At 43.4% G+C, this 21,837-nt stretch overlaps 1 protein-coding gene across 6 annotated transcripts in view; it reads right to left on the bottom strand.

Annotated features, from left to right (window-relative positions):
• LOC132225560 (histone demethylase UTY-like) overlaps positions 1 to 21,837 on the bottom strand; it is a 300,626-nt gene that overhangs the window by 92,727 nt on the left and 186,062 nt on the right. For 4 of the 6 annotated variants that reach the window (XR_009450969.1, XM_059680653.1, XM_059680654.1 and 1 more), the window contains 4 exons: positions 21,656 to 21,790; positions 21,041 to 21,196; positions 17,748 to 17,843; positions 16,780 to 16,869 (listed from right to left, as the gene is read on the bottom strand). Coding sequence is in view for 5 of the 6 variants with exons in the window: in XM_059680653.1 (XP_059536636.1) it covers positions 16,780 to 16,869; positions 17,748 to 17,843; positions 21,041 to 21,196; positions 21,656 to 21,790 (477 nt within the window). In the remaining variant the exon portion in view is untranslated. The remainder of the gene's footprint in view (positions 1 to 16,779; positions 16,870 to 17,747; positions 17,844 to 21,040; positions 21,197 to 21,655; positions 21,791 to 21,837) is intronic. The other 2 variants (XM_059680656.1, XM_059680655.1) reach the window with 2 other exon arrangements.

Here is a 21,837-nt window from a genome sequence, read left to right as displayed (position 1 = left end):
TCATTGTAAATGACTGATTAAAACAAGTAAAAACATAGGCAATGAAATAAAAAAATTGTCAAAAATATAAACCAACTACATGTCTCACTCTTCCACTCAAAATCAACAAAATAGCCCTAACTGGTTTGGCTCAATGGATAGAGCGCCGGCCTGCAGACTGAAGGGTCCCAGGTTCGATTCCGATCGGGGGCATGTACCTTGGTTGCAGGCACATCCCCGGTGGGGAGTGTGCCGGAGGCAGCTGATCGATGTTTCTCTCTCATCGATGTTTCTAACTCTCTATCCCTCTCCCTTCCTCTATGTAAAAGATCAATAAAATATATTTTTTAAAAAAAATCAACAAGATATATATTCTTCACAGTTCACAGGAAATATTGTCTAAAACAGACCATAAACTAGGAGCAAAAACAAGTCTCAATAACATTATTAAAACTGAAATCAAACAAAACATGTTCAAAATGTGGAACTATATCAAATATCAAAACATGTGAGAAATACCCAAATTTTGGAATATAAAGAACAGAATAATAAATGTCTCATGTGTCAGTTTAGATGTCACAACAGAAACAAGGAAATTTGAAGAGAATCAAACATAATACATTCAAATTTATGTTTAAAACTATATTTAGGATATTAATAACTTTAAAACATTGTTAGAAGATCTAAGATAAAGTAAGCTACCACATTACAAAGCTGGGAAGATACAAAACAGAATATTACTATAAGGAAAGAAATACTATAAATCAGAAGAAAAAGTCAATAAAATAACAAAATAGAAAACCAAACAAAAAACTTAGGAGAAAAAAGACAGTATTTGTCTTAATAAAGATTAACCCAACAAAGCTTTTAAAATTAAGTACATAAAAACAATAAAAAGTAAAATTTACACCATATCAAAAAACAAGACTTGGCATCATGACAGGTCCTACAAGAAATTTTTTGAAGAAACTACATTAATCCTACAAAATCTATTTAGAAAATATAGAAATATTACCAACTTGTTTACTATAATACCAAAACTAGAAAAGACAGTAACACAGACTACTATCCCTCTTAAACACAAAGGCAAATATCCTTGAGAAGATACAAGCAAATGAAATTAGGCAATATTTAAGAAGAATTATACACCATGATCAATGAGGGTTGACCTAGAAATAAAGGTAAGTTGAACATCTGAAAAAATCAACATAATATATTCACTACACTGACTAATAAGTGTAATATACCCATTTTATTAGTATAGAGACAAAAGGCATCAAAATATCTGAATACATTTAGGAAATAAATTTGAAAAAATCAAAAATCAACCCTCCGATAACAAGGGAATTTATTAAACATATAAGTAACACATTTAATTTAATGCTGAAACACAAAATGCTTTACCAAAATAATAGCACCAATTCAAAAATATCTGCTATTACCACTTCTACACAATAATGTCCTAGATGTTCTAGGCTAGGTAACAAGAAATTAGAGATAAAATTCATAATCTTACCAAAAAAATAAAATACATAATATTACAAAATAAATAAGTAAACTCTCAAATTATAAACCAATTATATTTCTATATTCTGACAAGAAATAATATGAAAATAAATTGAGGTCATGTTTCTACTAATATCCATATAAAACACATCAAAAAATACTAGAAGACTGAAATTATACCAAGCATATTTCCTGACCACAATGCCTTGAAATTAGAAATTAACTACAAACAGGAAGTAAAGAATCCCACAAATATGTGGAGATTAAACAACAAACTACTAAAAAATTACTGGATCAAAGAAGAAATAAAAAATGAGATTAAAAGATATATAGAAACAAATGAGAATGACAATACAACACACCAAAACTTCTGGGATGTGGCAAAAGCAGTATTAAGAGGGAAATTTATATTATTACAGACCTAGCTCAAGAAATAAAAGAAATTCTAAGTAAACAACCTAACAGCAACTCTTGAAGTGCTAGAAAAGGAAGAAGAAAAACAACTCAAAGTTTGTAGAAGGATGAAAATGAATGAAATAGAGAACAAAAAGACTATAAAGACTATATGAAAATTAATTAAACAGGTGGGTTTTTTTTTAAGGTTAATAAAACTTACAAACCACTGGCTAGATTCACTAACGAAAAAAGGGAAAAGACACACATATACAAATTCACTAACGAAATGGCAGAGGAGAAATCACCACAGATATTACAAATTATAAAGGATCATGTTATAACATTATGAAAGACTATATATTCAATTACCTAGAAGAAATGAATAAGTTCCTAAAAATATGTAATCTTCCTAGACCAAATCATGAAGAGTTGGAAAATCTAAATAGACTTCTCAGCAGTGAGGAAATGGAAACAACCATAAAAAAAAAAAAAAACCCTCCCCCCAAATAAAAGTGAATTCTACCAAATGTTCACAGAAGATTTAATAATCTATGTTTCTCAAGCTCTTCAAAAAATATTGAAGAAAAGGCAATACTTCCTAACACAGTTTATGGGGCCAATATAACCCTGACATCAAAATCTGGAAAGAGTAACACACAAAAAGAAAACTACAGATCAATATATGATGACTACAAATGCAAAAATCCTAAAAAAAATACTAGTAAAATGAATACAACAGTATATACAAGAAAATAATGCATCATGATCAAGTGGGAAGAGCCAGATTCCTGCACGAACTCTGGTACCCTGAGTGGCTTTCAGTCCATATACTCTTCTGAATTCTCCCATCTGACTATGCCAGGGCAGGTTCTTCTCAAACCCTGTCCACTGTACTAACTGTTGGGAATTTAGTCCAAATTCCTCCTTTACTAAGTGTCAGAGACAGATCAATTCTTGGAAGCAGGGCAGAATGGAGAAGCCATGAGAGGTTGTGGGTGTGTAAGGAGGAGTCTTTATTGCAGAAGCCAGTGGTCACATAGCCATCAGACAAGAACAGTCTTCACAGCAAAGTCCATACAGGCAGGTACCCAGACTGGTAAATATATGTATTTTCCACAAAGTAACATCAGTCTCTGTATCCATAGTTATTAACTTAGTAGCCACAAGCTGCCTCTAGACCAGTGATGGCGAACCTATGACAAGCATGTCAGAGGTGACACGCGAACTCTTTTTTTTTTCATTTTTCTTTGTTAAATGGCATTTAAATATATAAAATAAATATCAAAAATATAAATCTTTGTTTTACTTTGGTTGCAAATATAAAAAAATTTCTCTATGTGACACGGCACCAGAGTTAAGTTAGGGTTCATCAAAATGCTGACACGCCGAGGTCAGAAGGTTCGCCATCACTGCCCTAGACACCGCTTCATACAGTAGTGGCATATGAGCTCTCTGGCCTTGCAGCTTGTTCTAACCAGCATATTGGCTAGTTAACAATCCTGGGAATCAGACATAAACCGGCAGTCAGACATCTCTCTCACAATCCAGGAATGCTGGCTCCTAACCACTTGTCTACCTGCCTGCCTGATCGCCCCCAACTGCACCCCCTGCTGGCTTTGTAGCCCCTAACTGCCCCCCACTGTTGGCCTGGTCGTCCCCAACTGCCCCCACCGCTGGCCTGGTCGCCCCTTACTGCCCCCCCTCGGTCATCCCCAATTACCCCCCCGCCAGTGGCCTGGTTGCTCCCAACTGCCCCTTTCTGCCGGCCTGGTCTCTCCTAATAGCCCTTCCCCCACTGGCCTCATTGCCTCTTACTGCCCTCCCTGCTGGCCTGGTCACCCCATGCAGCCTGCTGTTCAGTCGTTTGGCCGTCCCACACTAACTCCCCGGCCGGCATTGTCGCTCCATGCAGCCTGCTGGTCGTTAATGTTACTGTGATGGCATCCTGGACAATTTGCATATTCCTCTATTATTTGTATAGATTAGGTGTACCAATTAATAATGCAATTTTTTTCAATAGATGGAGTTACATATGTTGATATATATGTGATTTGATATGTATACTATTTTGTTGTATTGACAACAAGCTTCAAAACTTCATGTGTCAAAATTTTTGAAGGTGTTAACATCATAGATATCTTTATGGTTAAAAATATCAAATATCATGCCAAAAAAGAGCATCTGAAAGCTATCATATACTTCGGGAAGCTTATGGTGCCTATGCTCCATCTCAAGATACTTGTGAACGCTGGTTTAAATTCTTTAAAAGTAATGATTTCGATGTGAAAGACAAAGAACATCCAGGTCAACCAAAAAAGTTTGAAACCAACAATTACAAGCATTATTGGATGAAGATGCGTGTCAAACTCAAAAACTTGCATGAAGATTAAACGTTGCTCAGCAAACAATTTCTGATCATTTATAAGCCCTGGGAAAGATTTTAAAGGAAGGAAAATGGGTGCCACATCAACTCAATGAAAGACAAATGGAAAACCAAAAAGTCATCAGTAAAATGTTGCTTCAGTGGTATGAGAGTCTTTTTTGCATCGAATTGTGACTGGCGATGAAAAGTGGATTTATTTTGAGAATCCCAAACACTCAAAATCATGTGTTGATCCAGGTCAACCACCAACATCGACTGCAATGCCAAATCGCTTCAGAAAGAAGACAATGCTCTGTGTTTGGTGTGATCAGGAAGGTGTGGTGTACTATGAGCTTCTAAAACCAGGTGAAACTGTTAATACTGATCACTACCGACAATAAATAATCAATTTGAACCACACTTTGATTGTAAAATGACCAGAATGGTCCAGAAGACACAGTAAAGTAATTTTGCTTCATGATGATGCACCATCACACACTTCAAACCAGTTAAAGACTCTTTAAAAGATCTTCCCTGGGAAGTATTAACCCACCCACTGTATTCACCAGACTTGCTCCTTCAGATTAGGATTTGTTCCGATTGATGGAACATGTACTTTCTGAGCAACACTTCAAAACATATGAAGAAGTGGAAAATTGGGTCTCTGCATGGTTTGCCTCAGAACAAAAAAACTTCTATTAGGACGGTACCCAGCAATTACTTGAAAGTTGGGGAAACGTGAAGCTAGAGATGGACATTACTTTGAATAAAGCACTTTTGATGTTTCTCTTGAAATAATCGTGTTTTCTTTGATTACAAAATCCACATTATTAACCAGTATACCTAGTAAATATTAAGGAAACGAAATCATTAACAGAAATGTTTCACAATAGAAAGTATCAATACACCCAGAGCAGTTCTCTGATAAATTCCACCAAACATTTAAGGAAGAAATGATGCTAATGTTCTATAATCTCGCCCAAAAAATAGAAGAGGAGGTAACATTTCATAACTATAAAAAACTACAGACCAATCTATCTCATTAACATAGATGCAAAAGTCATCATCAAAATGCACGCAAAACAAACCCAACTATGGATAAAAAGAATTACACACCATGGCCAAGTGTGACTTACCCTAGGTACACAAGGCTGGCTCAACATTAGGAAACAAATGATTGTCATCTATCACATCAAGCAGGCTAAAAAAGAAGTGTCATATGATCATCTATAATAATAAAAGCGTAATATGCAAATAGACCAAACGATTGAACAGCAGAACAACCATCCGGATGACAACGCTATAACATGCACTGGCACCAGGCATCCAAGGCGGGTGCAATGCGATTGGTCAGGAGGCACTGCCATCACCCCCCAATAATCCAGCAGATCAATCGGGGGAGAGGGGCTTCGTTATTGACCCTCAGAGGGAGGCCCAGGCCACCTTCTGCAATTGATCACGGAGCCCTGGCTGGATGGGCGGGGACTCCCACTGTGGGGCAATTAATCTGGGGCCCTGCAATGGATCACCAAACAGAGAAAGACCCAGGTGACCCGTCAGCGACGCTGTGGCAGGTGTGCAGGGCCAGCCAGTGATCTCCCTGCAAAGGAAAGCCCAGGCCAGCCAAGTGATTGCACCCCACACCTGTTGCCCACAGAGAGGCGATGACCGGTGGTAAAGGAGTTAGGGGGCAATGTAGCACAGATGGCAAACAGTGGCAGTGACGGGGGCGGAGCCAGATGCCAGCAGCCAGTGGAAGGAAAGCCCTGATAGGTCCTGATCACAAGCCAGGGGACCCTATCTTAGGGGTCCTGGATTGTGAGAGGGCGCAGGCCGGCCTGAGGGACACACCCATGTGTACCAATTTCACACATTCAGCCTCTAGTCCTATCTAATAAAAGAGAAACATGGTAACTGGCGTACGACCGCTACCCTTCCCATTGGCTAATCAGCGAGATATGCAAATTAACTGCCAGCCAAAATGGCGGCCAGCAGCCAGGCAGCTTGAAACTAACATGAGGCTTTCTTGCTTCAGTGACGGAGGAAGCCAACTTCCTCGCCTGCTTTGCCGGCCTCTGAGCCTGCAGTAGAAGAAACATTGTAACAAATATAGAAGCTAAACAAAACCCCAGAAACCTGCTTTCAGCGAGCCCAGGATCTCAGAGCTGGAGTTATACAGTGTTTCGATTATAAAACCGAAACAAACCAGATACCTGCTTTCAGCAGCAGAATCCTCAGAGCTGGAGCCAGAGCTAAAGCTGGGCCAGAATAAAAAAAAAAAAGAAAAAAAGGAGCAGTTGGGAGTTTCACTCAGCCTGAAAACAACCCTCAGTCCCTCACCCAGACTGGCCAGGCACCCCAGTGGGGACCCCCACCATGACCCAGGACACCCTTCAGGGCAAACCAGCCAGCCCCACCCATGCACCAGGCCTCTACCCTATATAGTAAAAGGGTAATATGCCTCCCGGCACCGGGATCAGCGTGACAGGGGGCAGCGCCCAAACCCCCTGATCGCCCTGTGGCTCTGTGTGTGACAGGGGGCGGGGCCACAACCTCCCTATTGGCCCTGCTCTATTCCTGACAGGGGAAGGCGCCCCAACCCCCTGATCAGCCCTGCTCTGTGCCTGACAGGGGGGAGCTCCCCAACCCCCTGATTGCCCTGCGGCTCTGTGTGTGACAGGGTGCGGCGCCTCAACCCCCTGATCAGCCATTCTCTTGTGTGACAGGTAGAGCCATAACCTCCCCATCGGCCCTGCCCTGAGTGTGAGTATCAGTGCCACAACCACCTGATTGGCCCTGCTCTGTGGGTGATAGAGGGCGGCACCCCAACAACCCCCACCCCCGCCCCGCCATGGGCCCTGCTCTGTGTGTGATGTGGTAGAGCCATAATCTCCCCATCGGCCCTGCCCTGAGTGTGACAGTGGCGGCGCCCCAACCTCCTGATCGGCCCTGCTCTGTGGGTGATAGAGGGCGGCGCCCCAATCCCCTGATCCACCCTGCCCTGAGTGTGACAGGGGGCGGTGCACCAAATCCCCTACAGGCCCTACTCTGTGAGTGACAGGGGGGAGCTCCTCAACCCCCTGATCGGCCCTGCTCTGTGCATGACAGGGGGGAGCTCCCCAACCACTTGATTGACCCTGCTCTGTGCATGACAGGGTACAGAGCCCCAACCCCCCTGATCGGCCCTGCTCTGTGCGTGACAGGGGGGAGCTCCCCAACCACTTGATTGACCCTGCTCTGTGCATGACAGGGTACAGAGCCCCAACCCCCCTGATGGGCCCTGCTCTGTGTGTGACAGGGGGCAGCGCCCCAACCCCGATTGGCCCTGCTCTGTGCATGACAGGGTATGGAGCCCCAACCCCCCTGATGGGCCCTGCTCTGTGCATGAAAGGGGGTGGCGCCGCAACCGCCCCATCAACCCTGCCTTCAGTGTGAAGGGACAGTGCCCCAACCCCCCAATCGGCCCTACCATGAGCGTGACTGAGGGTGGCATCGCAACCTCCCAATCTGCCCTGCTCTGTGCATGACAGGGGGCGGTGCCCCAACTCCCCAATCGGCCCTGCTCTGAGCCCTACCAGGGGCTGCACCTAGGGATTGGGCCTGCCCTCTGCCACCTCGGAGCAGGCCTAAGCCAGCAGGGCGTTATCTCCCAAGGGGTCCCAGACTGCGAGAGGGCACAGGCCGGGCTGAGGGACCCCCTCCTCCTCCCCAAGTGCACAAATTTTTGTGCACCAGGCCTCTAGTCCTATATAATAAAGAGCTAATATGCAAATGGACATCATGCCCTCGCACCAGGGCTAGGGGACCTGAGGCCAGTCCAGGGGACCTGAGGTCACACTCCTTGGCCCCAGGGAAAGGAAACCTGTGGCTGCACTGCCCCACCCAGTTGCCCGGCCGGGGGACATGAAGCTATGCCGGGAAACCTGAGACCGGGCGCCCCACCTGGCTCTGATATGGCGGACCTAAGGCTGCACCCCGCCCCAACCTGCAGGGCTTGACAGGGGAGAGGCCGGCCAGATTTGGGCTTTCTGCAATTTCTAGGCGCACACGGGTGGGCAGGGACTTGACTCTGGGTCCTGCAGTGTGCCCCAGACTCTGACAGGAGGGAGATATTCATATACATTTTACTAATTTTCTTTCATCTCTGACACTTCTATTATAGAGAAAGGGCAAATAGCAATCCTATCTAATAAAAGAGAAACATGGTAATTGGCGTACGACCGGTACCCTTCCCATTGGCTAATCAGGATGACATGCAAATTAACTGTCAGCCAAGATGGCGGCGGACAGACAGGCAGCTTGAAACTAACATGAGGCTTGCTTGCTTCAGTGACGGAGGAAACCAACGTTCCCCGCCTGCCGCTGCAGGCCTCTGAGCCTGCAGTTTGAAACATTTGAACAAATATAAGCTTTCAGCGAGCTGGGATCTCAGAGCTGGAGTCAGAGCTGGAGTTATACATTGTTTCGAACCGAAACAAACCAGATATCTACTTTCAGCAGTGGAGGCCTAAGAGCTAAAGCTGGCCCAGAATTAAAAAAAGAAAAAAAAAAAAAAGGAGCGGTTGGGAGCTTCCGTCACCCGCCAGCCTGAAAACAACCCTCAGCTCCTCACCCAGACTGGCCAGGCACCCCAGTGGGGACCCTGACCCTGAAGGGTGTGTGACCAGCTGCAAACAGCCCTCAGCCCCTCACCCAGGCTGGCCAGGCACGCCAGTGGGGATCCCCACCCTGAAGTGTGTATAACCAGCTGCAAACAGCCATCATCCCCTCACCCAGGCTGGCCAGGCACCCCAGTGGGGACCCCCCACCCTGATCCAGGACACCCTTCAGGGCAAACCAGCCAGCCCCACCCATGCACCAGGCCTCTATCCTATATAGTAAAAGGGTAATATGCCTCCCAGCACTGGGATCAGCATGACAGAGGGCAGCGCCCAAACCCCCTGATCGTCCTGCAGCTCTGTGACAGGGGGCAGCGCCCCAACTCCACTATCGGCCCTACTCTTTGAGTGACAGGGGGGAGCTTCCCAACCCCCTGATGGGCACTGCTCTGTGCCTGACAGGGGGGAGCTCCCCAACCCCCTGATCGACCCTGTTCCGTGCGTGACAGGGTAAGGAGCCCCAACCCCGCTGATGGGCCCTGCTCTGTGTGTGACAGCGGGCAGCGTCCCAACCCCGATTGGCCCTGCTCTGTGCATGACAGGGGGTGGCGCCGCAACCTCCACATCAACCCTGCCTTGAGTATGACAGGGGGCGGTGCCCCAACCCCCCAATCGGCCCTACCCTGAGCATGACTGGGCGTGGCATCGCAACCTCCCGATCCACCCTGCTCTGTGCATGACAGGGGGCGGCGCCCCAACACCCCAATCGGCCCTGCTCTGAGCTCGACCAGGGGCTGCACCTAGGGATTGGGCCTGCCCTCTGCCACCTGGGAGCAGGCCTAAGCCAGCAGGGCGTTATCTCCTGAGGGGTCCCAGACTGTGAGAGGGCACAGGCCAGGCTGAGGGACCCCCCCATCCCCCCAAGTGCACAAATTTTTGTGCACTGGGCCTCAAGTATTAAAATATTTCCTCGAATTAATTCCCTTTTAACGTGCACAAATTTGTGCACCAAGTCACTAGTTTGATCATAACAAGAGATGTAGACAAAGCATGATAAATCCAAACATCTATGTATGATAAAATTATTCTCAGTGAGCTAGAAATACAGCTGAGAAATACAGTGGGCCTCCTACATTTGATAAAAATATTTAACAAAAAACTACAGCTAAAATATGTCAGAGTGATAAACTCAACATTGCCTGATAAGAGCAGGACAAGAAAAATTTTCAGCTGCTTTCTCAACAGTTTATTCAAAGTCCATTTACTGCAATAAAAAACGAAGATGTAAAAAATACACATTAAAAATAAAACTTTCTTTGTTGGAAGGTGAATCACTGCCAACATCAGTAATAAAAACCTCCTGCATGTAATAAGCAATATATCAAGGGAGCATAGATAATGTGCAGAAGTCGATGTATCATTCAAATTGTAAAGTCAGATTTCAAGTTAAAATCATAATACCAATTAGCACTCCCTTTGTAGTGAAATATTTAAGGATAAATCTAACAAAATATATGCAGAGCTATTGCAAAGAAAACCTTTTAATGAAGGAAATAAAGTACTCAACAATTGGAGATGCATTCCATGTTCACCGGTAAGAAGACTCAATATTGACATCAGTTCTTATAAACTTAGTATATAGACTCAATATATGCAAATAAAAGATGAGCATTATTTTTACAGATGGTGGCAAAGTGCTTCTCAAGTTTACATAGTCAGGTAAAAGAGCTACCCAAATTTAAAGAGAGAATAACAAAGTCAGAGAAGACTGACATAACTTGATTTTAAGACTTAGACTAAAGCTAAATTAACCAAAGCAACATGGTACTGGCATAAAAAATTGACAAATTCATTAATGGAAAAAAATAGAAGCCTAGAAATACACCCACATGGAAAGAGTCAACTGATCTGTGATAACGAAGCAATGTAATATAATGGAACAGAAGTAGTCTTTTCAAAAAATGAGGAAGTAAAAACAGCACATTAAAAACATGAAACTTCACAGAGGTATTACATCCTTCACAAAAATCAAGTTAAAGTGAATGAAAACGTATGAAATGCTAAGAAGTTAACATGAAAAAATCTAGATACCTTGGGTATGGCAATTACATTTCAGATGTAACTTCTAAGAAATAATCAAGAGAGAATCCAGTAGCCAATCAGTGATTCTCTCATCACTGATGTTTCTCTCTCTCCCTCCGTCTCCCTTTCTCTCTGAAATCAACAAATGTATATTTGAAAGAAAAATAGCTAAGATGTCAAAAAGAGAAATGGAGGAACTTGAAATGCACATTACTAAGTGAAGAGAACTATTCTAAAAAGGATACATTCTATATGAGTCCAACCATATGACATTCTGGAAAAGGCAATGAGGAATAAACAGATGAAGCACAAGGTATGTTTAGGCTAGTGAATTGTATTTTGTATCGTTGTGAATATGGGTGCTGGTCATTACATGCTTACTCACATGTCCCACACAAAGAATGAATTATAATGTGAATTATGGGATTTAGTTAATGACAATATAGAATTTAATATATTGAGGCAGGAAAATTAGAACAGGGAACAATAACCTGAAGTTCTACCTCTCCCCTTTTTCTGTCTTGCTGGAAGATCACTGATGTAACTGACCACCTATACCCTTTTGCCTTCCCCAATTTCCTGTAATTAAGACAAACAAAACACATCTCAACCAGATTTGGTGACCATACTCACCTAAAAAGTGACCAATGGGGACATTCTAATATCTATATTCTATACTAATAACAGGGTTATATACTCATTAGACCGACGTCTTCCAGACGTCATTCCAGACGTCCTTCCTGACAAAGTTGGCGCCTGGGCAAAGCCACCTGGTGTCCCAGGTGCCTGGGAAGGGCCCAGGCGAAGCAGGCCAAGGTCGCGGGTGACTGCGGCCTTCCAGAGGGCGGGAAGCCCGGGTTCCGGTTGCCTGTGGCCGGCCGGAGGAGGGAAACCTGGATCCCATGTGCAGGGCTGAGACAGAGGCGGTCAGGGGTGATCAGACAGGCAGGCAAGTGGTCAGGGGCAATCAGGCAGGCAGGCAAGAGCCAGCAGTCCCTGATTGAGAGACGGATGTCTGACTGCGGGATCAGGCCTAAATCAGCAGTCAGACATCCCCTGAGGCATCCGGATGGCGAGAGGGCACAGGCCAGGCTGAGAGACACCCCGCCTCCCCCCACCGTGCACAATTTCATGCACCAGACCTCTAGTCTATCTACACTAATAAAAGACAAAGATGCAAATTGACTGTACTTTCACTACACCTTAAGCCACAACCACCAGCCAATCAGAGCGACTATATGCAAATTAACCCAACCAAGATGGCGGCTGGCAGCCACGGAGCTGGAGCAAGCAGGAGGCTTGGTTGCCCCAAAGATGGAGGAAGCCAAGCTTCCCACCTGCAGCGGCTGGATCTGAGCTCCACTCAAAGCAACAAAGTTTCAATTATAGAAGGTAAATAAACCCCAGATACCTTTTTTCAGCTGGCCATGGCCAAGGAGCTGGAGCAAGCAGAAGGCTTGGGTGGCTCCTGGCAACGAAGGAAGCCAAGCTTCCCTCCTGCCCACCCTGGCCAGCTCTGAGCTCCTCTCAAGGCTACAAAGTTACAATTATAGAAGGTAAATAAATCCCAGAATAAAAAAAAGAAAAAGAAAAAAAGGAGAGGCTGGGAGCTTCTGTTGCCTGGGGGGGGTCGGGGGGGGAGCGGGATTGACCAGCCTGAAAATGGCCCTCAGCCCCTGACCCAGGCTGGCCAGGCACCCCAGTGGGGACCCCCACCCTGAAGGGGGCTTGACCAGCCTGCAAACGGCCATCAGCCCCTGACCCAGGCTGGCCAGGCACCCCAGTGGGGACCCCCACCCTGAAGGGGGTGTGACCAGCCTGCAAACACCCATCAGCCCCTCAACCAGGCTGGCCAGGCACCCCAGTGGGGACCCCCACCCTGATCCAGGACACCCTTCAGGGTAAACCAGCCGGCCCCACCCATGCACCAGGCCTCTATCCTATATAAGGGTAACATGCAAATTGACCCTAACAGCAGAATGACTGGGAATGACTGGTCACTATGACACACACCGACCACCAGTGGCCAGACGCTCAATGCAGGAGCTGCCCCCTGGTGGTCAGTGCGCTCCCACAGGGGGAGCTCTGCTCAGCCACAAGCCACAAGCCACAAGCCACAAGCTGACGGCTGCCAGTACAGAGGTGGTGGTGGGAGCCTCTCCCTCCTCCTCAGCAGCACTAAGGATGTCTGACTGCAGCTTAGGCCTGCTCCCTGCTGGCAAGCGGACATCCCCCGAGGGTTCCTGGGCTACCAGAGGGATGTCTGATTGCCAGCTTAGGCCCAATCCCCCCTGGAGAGCAGGACCAAGCCAGCAGGTGGTCATTCCCCAAGGGGTCCCAGACCTCAAGAGGGCACAGGCTGGGCTGAGGGACCCCCCGAGTGCACAAATTTTTTGTGCACCGGGCCTCTGGTATATATTTAAAGGCTAAGTGACCATCTGACCAGTAGGTATGATGCGCAATGACCACCAGGGGGCAGACACATAGCTCAACACAGGAGGTACTGAGCTGCAGTGACTTGGCAGCGGTGGTTCTTGGGTTAACCGAGAGGAGGGAGCCTTATTCCAGGTTTCGTCACTTGAGAACCATCCTCTTGCAATCCGTGACCGCTTGGGGGATGTCGGACTGTCATGTTCGGCCCAATCCCCAACAGGCTAGGCCAACGGACCCCACCTGCCGGAGGGACCGTGCTCACTCAACAGATGCCCTTCAAGTTGCAGTGGTGCCCAAGATGCAGCCAGTCAGGGAGGGACCGCAAGAGGTTGGCTCCAGGGCATCTGGTCCATCTCGCCCAGTCCCACCCCACCATTCACCTTCTAATTAATTTCCATTCAATGTGTATTAATCTGTGCACCGGGGCACTAGTACATTTATATTACAATTTTGAAACTACACTTGTTCTCAAATCTTTGTGACAATTATGGAGGACAAGCTGCACAGGTAGTCATCCCACCAACATCAGAAACCAAGGACCATCCTATTCTCCTGTTACCATTTAATAAAAACATCTGACCCAGACCCCATCTGGGTCTTGTTCTCCAAAGTCTCCACTCTCACTTCTTGAGAGCATACTATTGCTTTAATAAATTTACTGAGATTTGTTAAATCTTTCTCTCACACTCTCAAACCCTTTCTTGGATGACGACAAGAACCTGAATCCCAGTATTGGGTTGAGAACTCTGTTTGCCTCACTAGTGCCCCTGGCATCAGTACTACACTTCTATAAGGTGTTCAAGATGGGGAAAAACCATGGGTAATGGAAGTTTTGGGAATTTTTTATAATATCTGCTAAATTTTCAATAAGCCTAAAATGCTCTAAAATGTAGTCTTAGTGATCAATAAGTCTTTAAAAAGAAGTTATTCAAGAACCTGTACAGCAAAACCTTTAATGTTTCCAGTTTACCCTCAAGATAAATTATGGCCATTCTTAAGGTTCACATTTCACCCTCTATAAATTACACTCTAACCACATTTTACCTGTCTTTTCCTGTTTCTAATTCTCTCAATTTTCGAAGACTTTAATATATTCATTTTTCCTAAGCCACTTTCCCACACTAGTGCAGGTTTTTTATATATATACACAGGTATATCCTATTTAATAGAAGGCTAATATGCAAATAGACCAAACAGCGGAACAGGCTGCTATGACTTGGGCTGACCACCAGGGGGTTTGTGCAGAATAGAGCAGGCGTTGGCTGCAGTGGGATGGTGGAGTAGGTGAGTGGGGGTGCTACACCAAGGCGGGGCTCCGGTTTCTGTCATTGGGACGAGCCTCTTGTTGTTACTGAAAATTCTTTGCTCCCATGTGCCGCAGTCCCACCTGGCGCTTGTACCAGCTGCTGGCGCCAGAGCTGCTGCTCTCACCCACTGCCAGCACTGGCCCCGCTTGCACCCATGGCCAGTGTCACTACTTGCACCTGCTGCCTGGCCCCAGTCCCAATCATTCGGTGCCATCAGTGGGAGCAAGTGGTGGCTGCTGGCCTTGATCGCCCCGGAGGCCTTCTCCACCTCCCCCTGCTCCTGAGGGGTGATCAGGACAGCAGCCACAACTCACACCTGCTGATAGCACTGGCCCTGCTCAGACCCACTGCTAGCACCAAAGCCACCGCTCACACCTGCAGCCAGCACTAGAGCCACTACTCGCACCTGTTGCCGGCGGCCAGCATTGCTCGAAGCCATCAGCAGGTGGAAGTGGCAGCTGCTGGCCCCGATCACCCCTGAGCGCTTCACCTCCCCCTGCTCCTATTGGGTGATCAGGGCAGCAGCTGCTGCTCACACCTGCTGACAGCATGGAGAGATTGGGGCCGTCATCATGTGTGAGTGGCACAGCAGGAGTGAGACTGCCGGTAGACGGGGGTCTGGGGGCCGTGGCAGAAGGGGCCAGGCAGGGGCATGGAGGATGGGCTAAGACCTGCCCCTGTGCCCACTGCAGCCTCACGGCCCACAGTTCTTTTCAAGGTGCACAAATTTGTGTATTGGGACCCTAGTATAATATCATTTAGGCAGCATGGACCCATTGACTGTCTGTTTTGCAGGTTATATTTTAATGTAATTTATTGTTAAGTAACATTTTAGTAGTCTTTTTCTCTCATTAAAATAAATGCTTATCCAGGGCCAATTTCACTCTCTCGTTAGAATGTTGGCCCCTGGTCCAAAGAACTGTGGGTTTAATTCCTGGTCAAGGGCACAGAGATTGTGGATTTCCCTGTCCAGGTCAGGGATGTGCAGAAGACAACCAATTGATGTGTCTCTCTCACTCTAGCTTCCCTTTCTTTCTTCCTTCCACTCTCTCTTTAGAAAGAAATCAATGGAAAAAATACCCTCTTATGAGGATAAAAAAAAAAATGTTCATACAAGGCATAATACTGGTCTTATTCAGGGAGTGTTTATAGATAGTAATTGCAAATAAAGAAAACATGGGCCTGGCCTGCTGCCTCAGTTGGTTGTAGGATTGTACTATACACCCAAAGGTTGTGGATTCAATTCCTGGTCAGAGAATACATGCAGTCCTCGGGTTACACTGGACTTAACGTATGTCATTTAGTGGTTACATCACCATCTCCCATTTATTTATTAAAAAAAATAAAATTCCATCATATCAACATATGTACATATGTGCTTTGTTTTTTATTATTTATTTGCCACAAGTAAAGGTCAGGAATTGTTATCTTTCTTTTAAATTTTTTTTTACTGTTTCACTTCAATACTGCTGTGTATGTGCTCCATGTGCGTAACGTAGGTGCTTATGTAGGTGGGTTCCAAGTTACGGCGAAAATCACGTTACATCACGCCATACGAATGGATCTCCAATGTAACTTGAGGACCTACTGTATATTTAGGTTGTAGGTTCAATCTATGGTCTAGGTGTGTATGGTAGGGAACCAATCAATGTTTCTCTCTTTCTGTTTAACCCTCTTCCCCTATCTAAAATCAATAAACATATTCTCACGTGGGGCTTAAAAAAACAAAACAAAAATACAGGGTCCTCATGACTTAATTATTAATATTTCGGAGAACTGTAAGGTTATTGGTATTTATCTCTTCTGTTCCTTTATTCCACTCTATCCTAACATAATTTTTATTATATAACCGAATGTAATGTACAAAGACTGAATTAACTTTATAGCAGCGGTCATCTCCCACTGGTGGTCTGTGAGGTCCAAAAGTTTGGTGACTGCTTCAATATAGTAATAATACCATAAAACTTAAAATTCTCATATAATTATGAATTAAAAATGTTTTTAAAAATAATATTCCTTACATACTTATTTCTTCTTAAAATGTACAAAAGCCAAAAAAATGAGTATGTAAGAGCAAACAAAACAGCTAATCTTTTTTTTTTTTTTTTTTTTTTACCTGAGTAGAGCTATATAGCTGTTTTCTCCATGGCTCTTCTGTGCTGCTGCTCAGGTTTATGCAGTTATGAGGTAGAGTGAGTGTGTTTTGCTGTAGGTAAGGGACATTTCCATTACTTCCACTTCCTGTTACATAATTATTGCCTACCAAAATAGTGTCTGCACTTCCTAGTGTTTTTGGTGTGCCGCAAGGAGCACAGCCTGCAGAAAAAGGTCCATTGGACAAAGGTTTTTCAAAACAAGCAGAGTAAACTTCAAGCTGAGAGACACTACATACTCTCAGCAGAGAATATGGTTGCTGGAGATGGAATTTGCAGGCACAGATGAATCAGTTATTAGCAAATAAGGAAATCCAGTAGTTTGTCTCAAGTTCAAAAACAAAAAATAAAAACTGCTTTGTGTGACTCTGATAATATGTTATCAATACATATCTAACTTAGTATAACATTAAATCTCTCTAGATTAAAAAACATACATTTTAAAAATGACACCTAATGTTCATATGGGTACAGTAGAAGTCTTTTTGATTCTTTAAAGAAAACTTATTAATGGTATGAGGTCAAAAAAAGCACTTGAAAATTATAAAAAGCAGTATACAGATCTTATTTTCCATCATATGAGTGGACTTAAAATTTCCATTCGATTACATGTATGCCAAATCTTTGCTATCAAACGATCCTTAAAATAGCTCCACCTCAGTCTGGGTAATTGTTTATTATAAAATACTAAAAATAAGTCTACAGAATGTGCCTGAAACATTATGCAAATAAAGAGCAAAATACCAGTGTTTTGTTCTAAATTTATTTATGTCTATTTAAAAGAAAAATCTATTTATTAGTATTTAAATTCAGATATATAAATTCTATTGAATATATGTAGAAAGTTGAGCATTAAAAATACTCTAAATAACATTTTAGTCCAGAAAAACAATTAACATAACAAATACTGGAATAAAAATGGTATACATACTTGTTGCATTGAAACAAAATGATTTTCCAACTGTTCCAGCATCAGCTTCTGTGCTGGATTTAAATTATCTTTATTTGCATGTAGTTGTTCCAAGTGCTAATAAAATGAAAAATAATACAAAGTTAAATCTAAGAAATAAGACACTCTCAAGTAACCTCTCACCGAAAAGACTAAACTCAGAACCTTTGTGTGATCAATAATAATGATTTCTAACCAAAACTAATTAATGCAAAGATTAAGTTCTTTGAGGAAAATGGTAAAAACCATAAATTCATCTGAAGAAGGTTATTTATGTGTTTTAAGTTAAATATATTTTGCAGAGAAGAAATTACAATCTTTTTGTTATTGTTATTAATCCTCACCTGAGGACATTTTCTCATTGATTCTTAGAGAGTGGAAGGAAGCGGAAGAGACAGAGAGAGACACATTGATTGATTGCCTTCTGTGAACACTCCGAGCCTGTAACCTAGTATAACCTTGACCAGAAATGAACCCAGGATCCTTCATTCCATGGGCCAATGCTCTATCCAGTAAGCCAAATTGGCTAGAGCAAGAAATTACAATCTTAATAAAGCTATTTAACCTTATAATGTATAAGGCCCGATGCATAAAATTCTTGCACTGGGGGTGGCCCTTGAGGGATGTCTGACTGCCGCGGAGGCAGGAGATGCTCCCGCCACAGCAGCTGCACTCGCCAGCAGTGAGCCGGCTTCTGGCGCACTGACCATCAGGGGGCAGCTCCTGCATTGAGAGTCTGCCCCCTGGTAGTCAGTCGATATCATAGTGACCGATTATTTGGCCATTCAGTTGATTTGCACATTAGCCTTTTATTATATAGTTTTATAACAAAGCAGTTTAAAAGCAACATTATTTGTAGAAGAAATATTGTAAACGACCAAAAGTGCAAAAATAGGAATCTAGTTAAATCAACAGCAGTTTACAAGGAGGAAAAAAGTAATATTATCTATACTAATAAAAGGGTAATATGCTAATTAGACTGGATGTCTTCAGAAAGACCTTATGGACATCCTTCCTGACAAACCCAGCCCGGGAGAAGCTGCCTGCCCCCAGTCACAAGAGCTTGCGACTGCGGCCCAGGTGAAGCTGCCCCACCCCCGGAACCAGTGTCTGCGAAGCTGCCCTGACCTGGTCCCAGGCACCTGTGGCTGAGGCCCTGGGCTAGAGAGTTCCATGAGAAGAGGGCCTGGCAGGATCACAAGTTCTATAATAGGCAGCCCTCACTTTAAGAAATTAATTCATCAGGCGGTTGGGAAGCAGGCAGGCTTGCAAACAGCGAGGCAAAGCCGTCCCACCACAAGTTCCAGGCACCTGTGCCTGTGGCCCGGGCGAAGCTAGCCCAGGTCCCAGGTGCCTGCAGCCAGCCAGAGGGAGGAAAGCCCAGGTCCCAGGTCCCAGAGGTGGTTGGGGCAATCAGGAGAGCAGAGGAGCAGTTAGAGGCGATCAGGCCAGCAAGGAAGCAGTTAGGGGTGATAAGGCAGGCAGGCAGAGGTGGTTCCGGGAGATTAGGCAGGCAGGCAAGTCATTAAGAACCAGCAGTTCCAGATTGTGAGAGGTATGTCCAACTGCCGGTTTTGGCCCTGTGGGATCGGGCCTAAACCAGCAGTCAGACCAAGGGGTACCAGATTGGAGAGGGTGCAGGCAAGGCTGAGGGACACCCCTGTGCACAAATTTGTGTACCAGGCCTCTAGTCCTATATAATAAAAGGCTAATATGCAATTTGACCCACCAAGAGTTTGACCAACAGGGAGTTTGATTGCTCACTATTGGACATGTGCTGATCACCACGGGGTGGCCGGGAAGGAAGGCCCCGGCCGGTTGTGATTGCCAGCCAGGCCTAGGGACCCTACCCGTGCTTGAATTTTATGCACTGGTACTCTAGTGTAGCTATAAAAGAACAAGAAAGTAGTAAGATAGACAAAAAAAGGTCTGGAAGATACATAGATCTTTCAAAGTCATGAATACTAATATACCTAACATTCTACCTACATTTACTGTACAACAAAGGTAGGAAAGGATCTATAACACAAGCATTTTTTCTTGTACATGTACAATATTATCTCTAAAAATAAAAACACAAAAGAAGTTATTTATATTGATTATTGGAAGGAAAGGGATATTAAGTGTCTAAAGGCAGGAACTGTAAGGAGCCTTTAAGTGGTATACCCATCTTCTATTAATTTTTACATTTCAAACACATGAGTGGATTAATTCATTAAAAGAATTTTTTAAAAAACACAAAATTATGAACTTTGCAGGTGTTTGTTTGTTTTTTTTTGCAGGGGGGCGGTTTGCCCTGAAAAATGTGGGTTCAATATGCTTATTGCCACTTAAAATGGAATGGCTATATTAGTATCTAAAAATATCTGAAAGGATTCCTACTACTATTTTAATATAGGGCAAAAACTATTGATAGAATATTTCATATCTATAATTTTTGTAATTATAAATACCATGCATTAGTCTGTTGCTATATAGTTAAGTGTGTGAAACAGTCTGACCACTGGTGGAGTTCTCAGAACTATTCTGTAAAAATTTTAATTCTGAAAAATATATGGTTGAATTCAAACTCCAACTGTAATGAGTATTGAGAAATCATAAGACTAAGAACTGGAGAATTTTTATACATAGGACTTCTGTTTTAAAATCATTTAAAAATAATTTTAAGTGAATAATCAAATTAGAAACCTATGAATTTAACTTAGTACACCTTAAAAAGTCTCTACTAAATAATGGTTGGAAAAACTAACATGGTGTTTCATTATCTACAAAATTTAATGTATTACAATGTTAGCAGAATGTGGTGGAAAAACGAGTATTAATTTTGTAAAAGCAGGAAAATGAGTAAAATGATTTGATGAACATAAAGCTATAGCTCTTGTATTTAAATAATACTACAACTTCATGTCAGAATATACTGCCAATGACTGAAAACTTTTCACCCTTGTATACAACAAGTTTAAAATATAAGACAAGTAACTCTTCAGAACACATAAAAACTTCATTTTTAAAAAATTCATTGATTTTAGAGAGAAGAGGATGAACAGGGAGAGGGAGAGGAAAAGGAAGATGGAGATGGAGAGGGAGAGAGAAACATCTATTTTTGTTCCACTTATTTAAGCATTCATTGATTGATTCCTGTATTTGCCCAGACCAGAGGTCAAACAAGGAATCTTACCATATTGGGACAATGCTCTAACCAACTGAGTTACCTGACCAGGGCAAAAGCTTCATTTTTGATTGGGAATTTTCATTTCTCTAAAATTTACATATACCTTTATTGGACTAGATGTTCTTTTCTTCTTGACAGGACTGGACAGGCCATCAACTTGGCTAGAAGGAATCATTTGTACTGGCAAGGGTTGCTGTAAAATTGGTGTTTGACTGAGGCCTAATACAGGTTCAGTTTTTGGATGATGAGTTTTAGAAGCCTAAGGATTACAGAAGTAAGACAAAAATATGGTTCTACATATTCATAATTCATTCCTTCCAATTATAAAACTTTTTTTAGCTACATTATTTCCAAAACTATGTGAACATCATGTAATAAAATTATTGAAAAACAAACTCAAATGAATCATCAATGGAGAATTGTGTACCTTCTATGGAAAAAGTTTTTGTTTGTTTTTTTCATTTAAACAAATCAGTATGATAGTCCCTTAAGAAATCCCTTCCAAAAGCATGAGAAACTTTAAGGTTTTAAAAGGTTATGTCAAGATTCCTCCCATATCAGAGGAAGTCATTATTTTTATCTAAAATCCCTTTCCAATTAAATTTGAAAGAGTTTTTTCAAAACGCCAATCCTACTCTTAGTAATGTAACTTTGATCACCACAGACTGGAAAGAACCCTTAAAGCTGGGTACCTACAGAACATAACCCAACTTCTCACCTGCTGTGCTGTGTTCATGGCACCCTGCCTGGAAGTAAGCTCTGCAGGTATTGGTAGGCTCCACGCCTCCTCAATACTAGGAAGTAATTTAGTTTTATTCTGTAGACTACTTTGTGGAAGGTTACACAACTGAGCCTAGGAAAAATTATGTAGAAAGCAAATTTAACACAGGCCTACTAAAG

The sequence above is a fragment of the Myotis daubentonii genome, chromosome Y, assembly GCF_963259705.1.
Source record: "Myotis daubentonii chromosome Y, mMyoDau2.1, whole genome shotgun sequence".
NCBI lineage: Eukaryota > Metazoa > Chordata > Mammalia > Chiroptera > Vespertilionidae > Myotis > Myotis daubentonii.
Note: the sequence above shows the minus strand (reverse complement) of the source record. Positions and strands in the feature narration are given on the sequence as shown.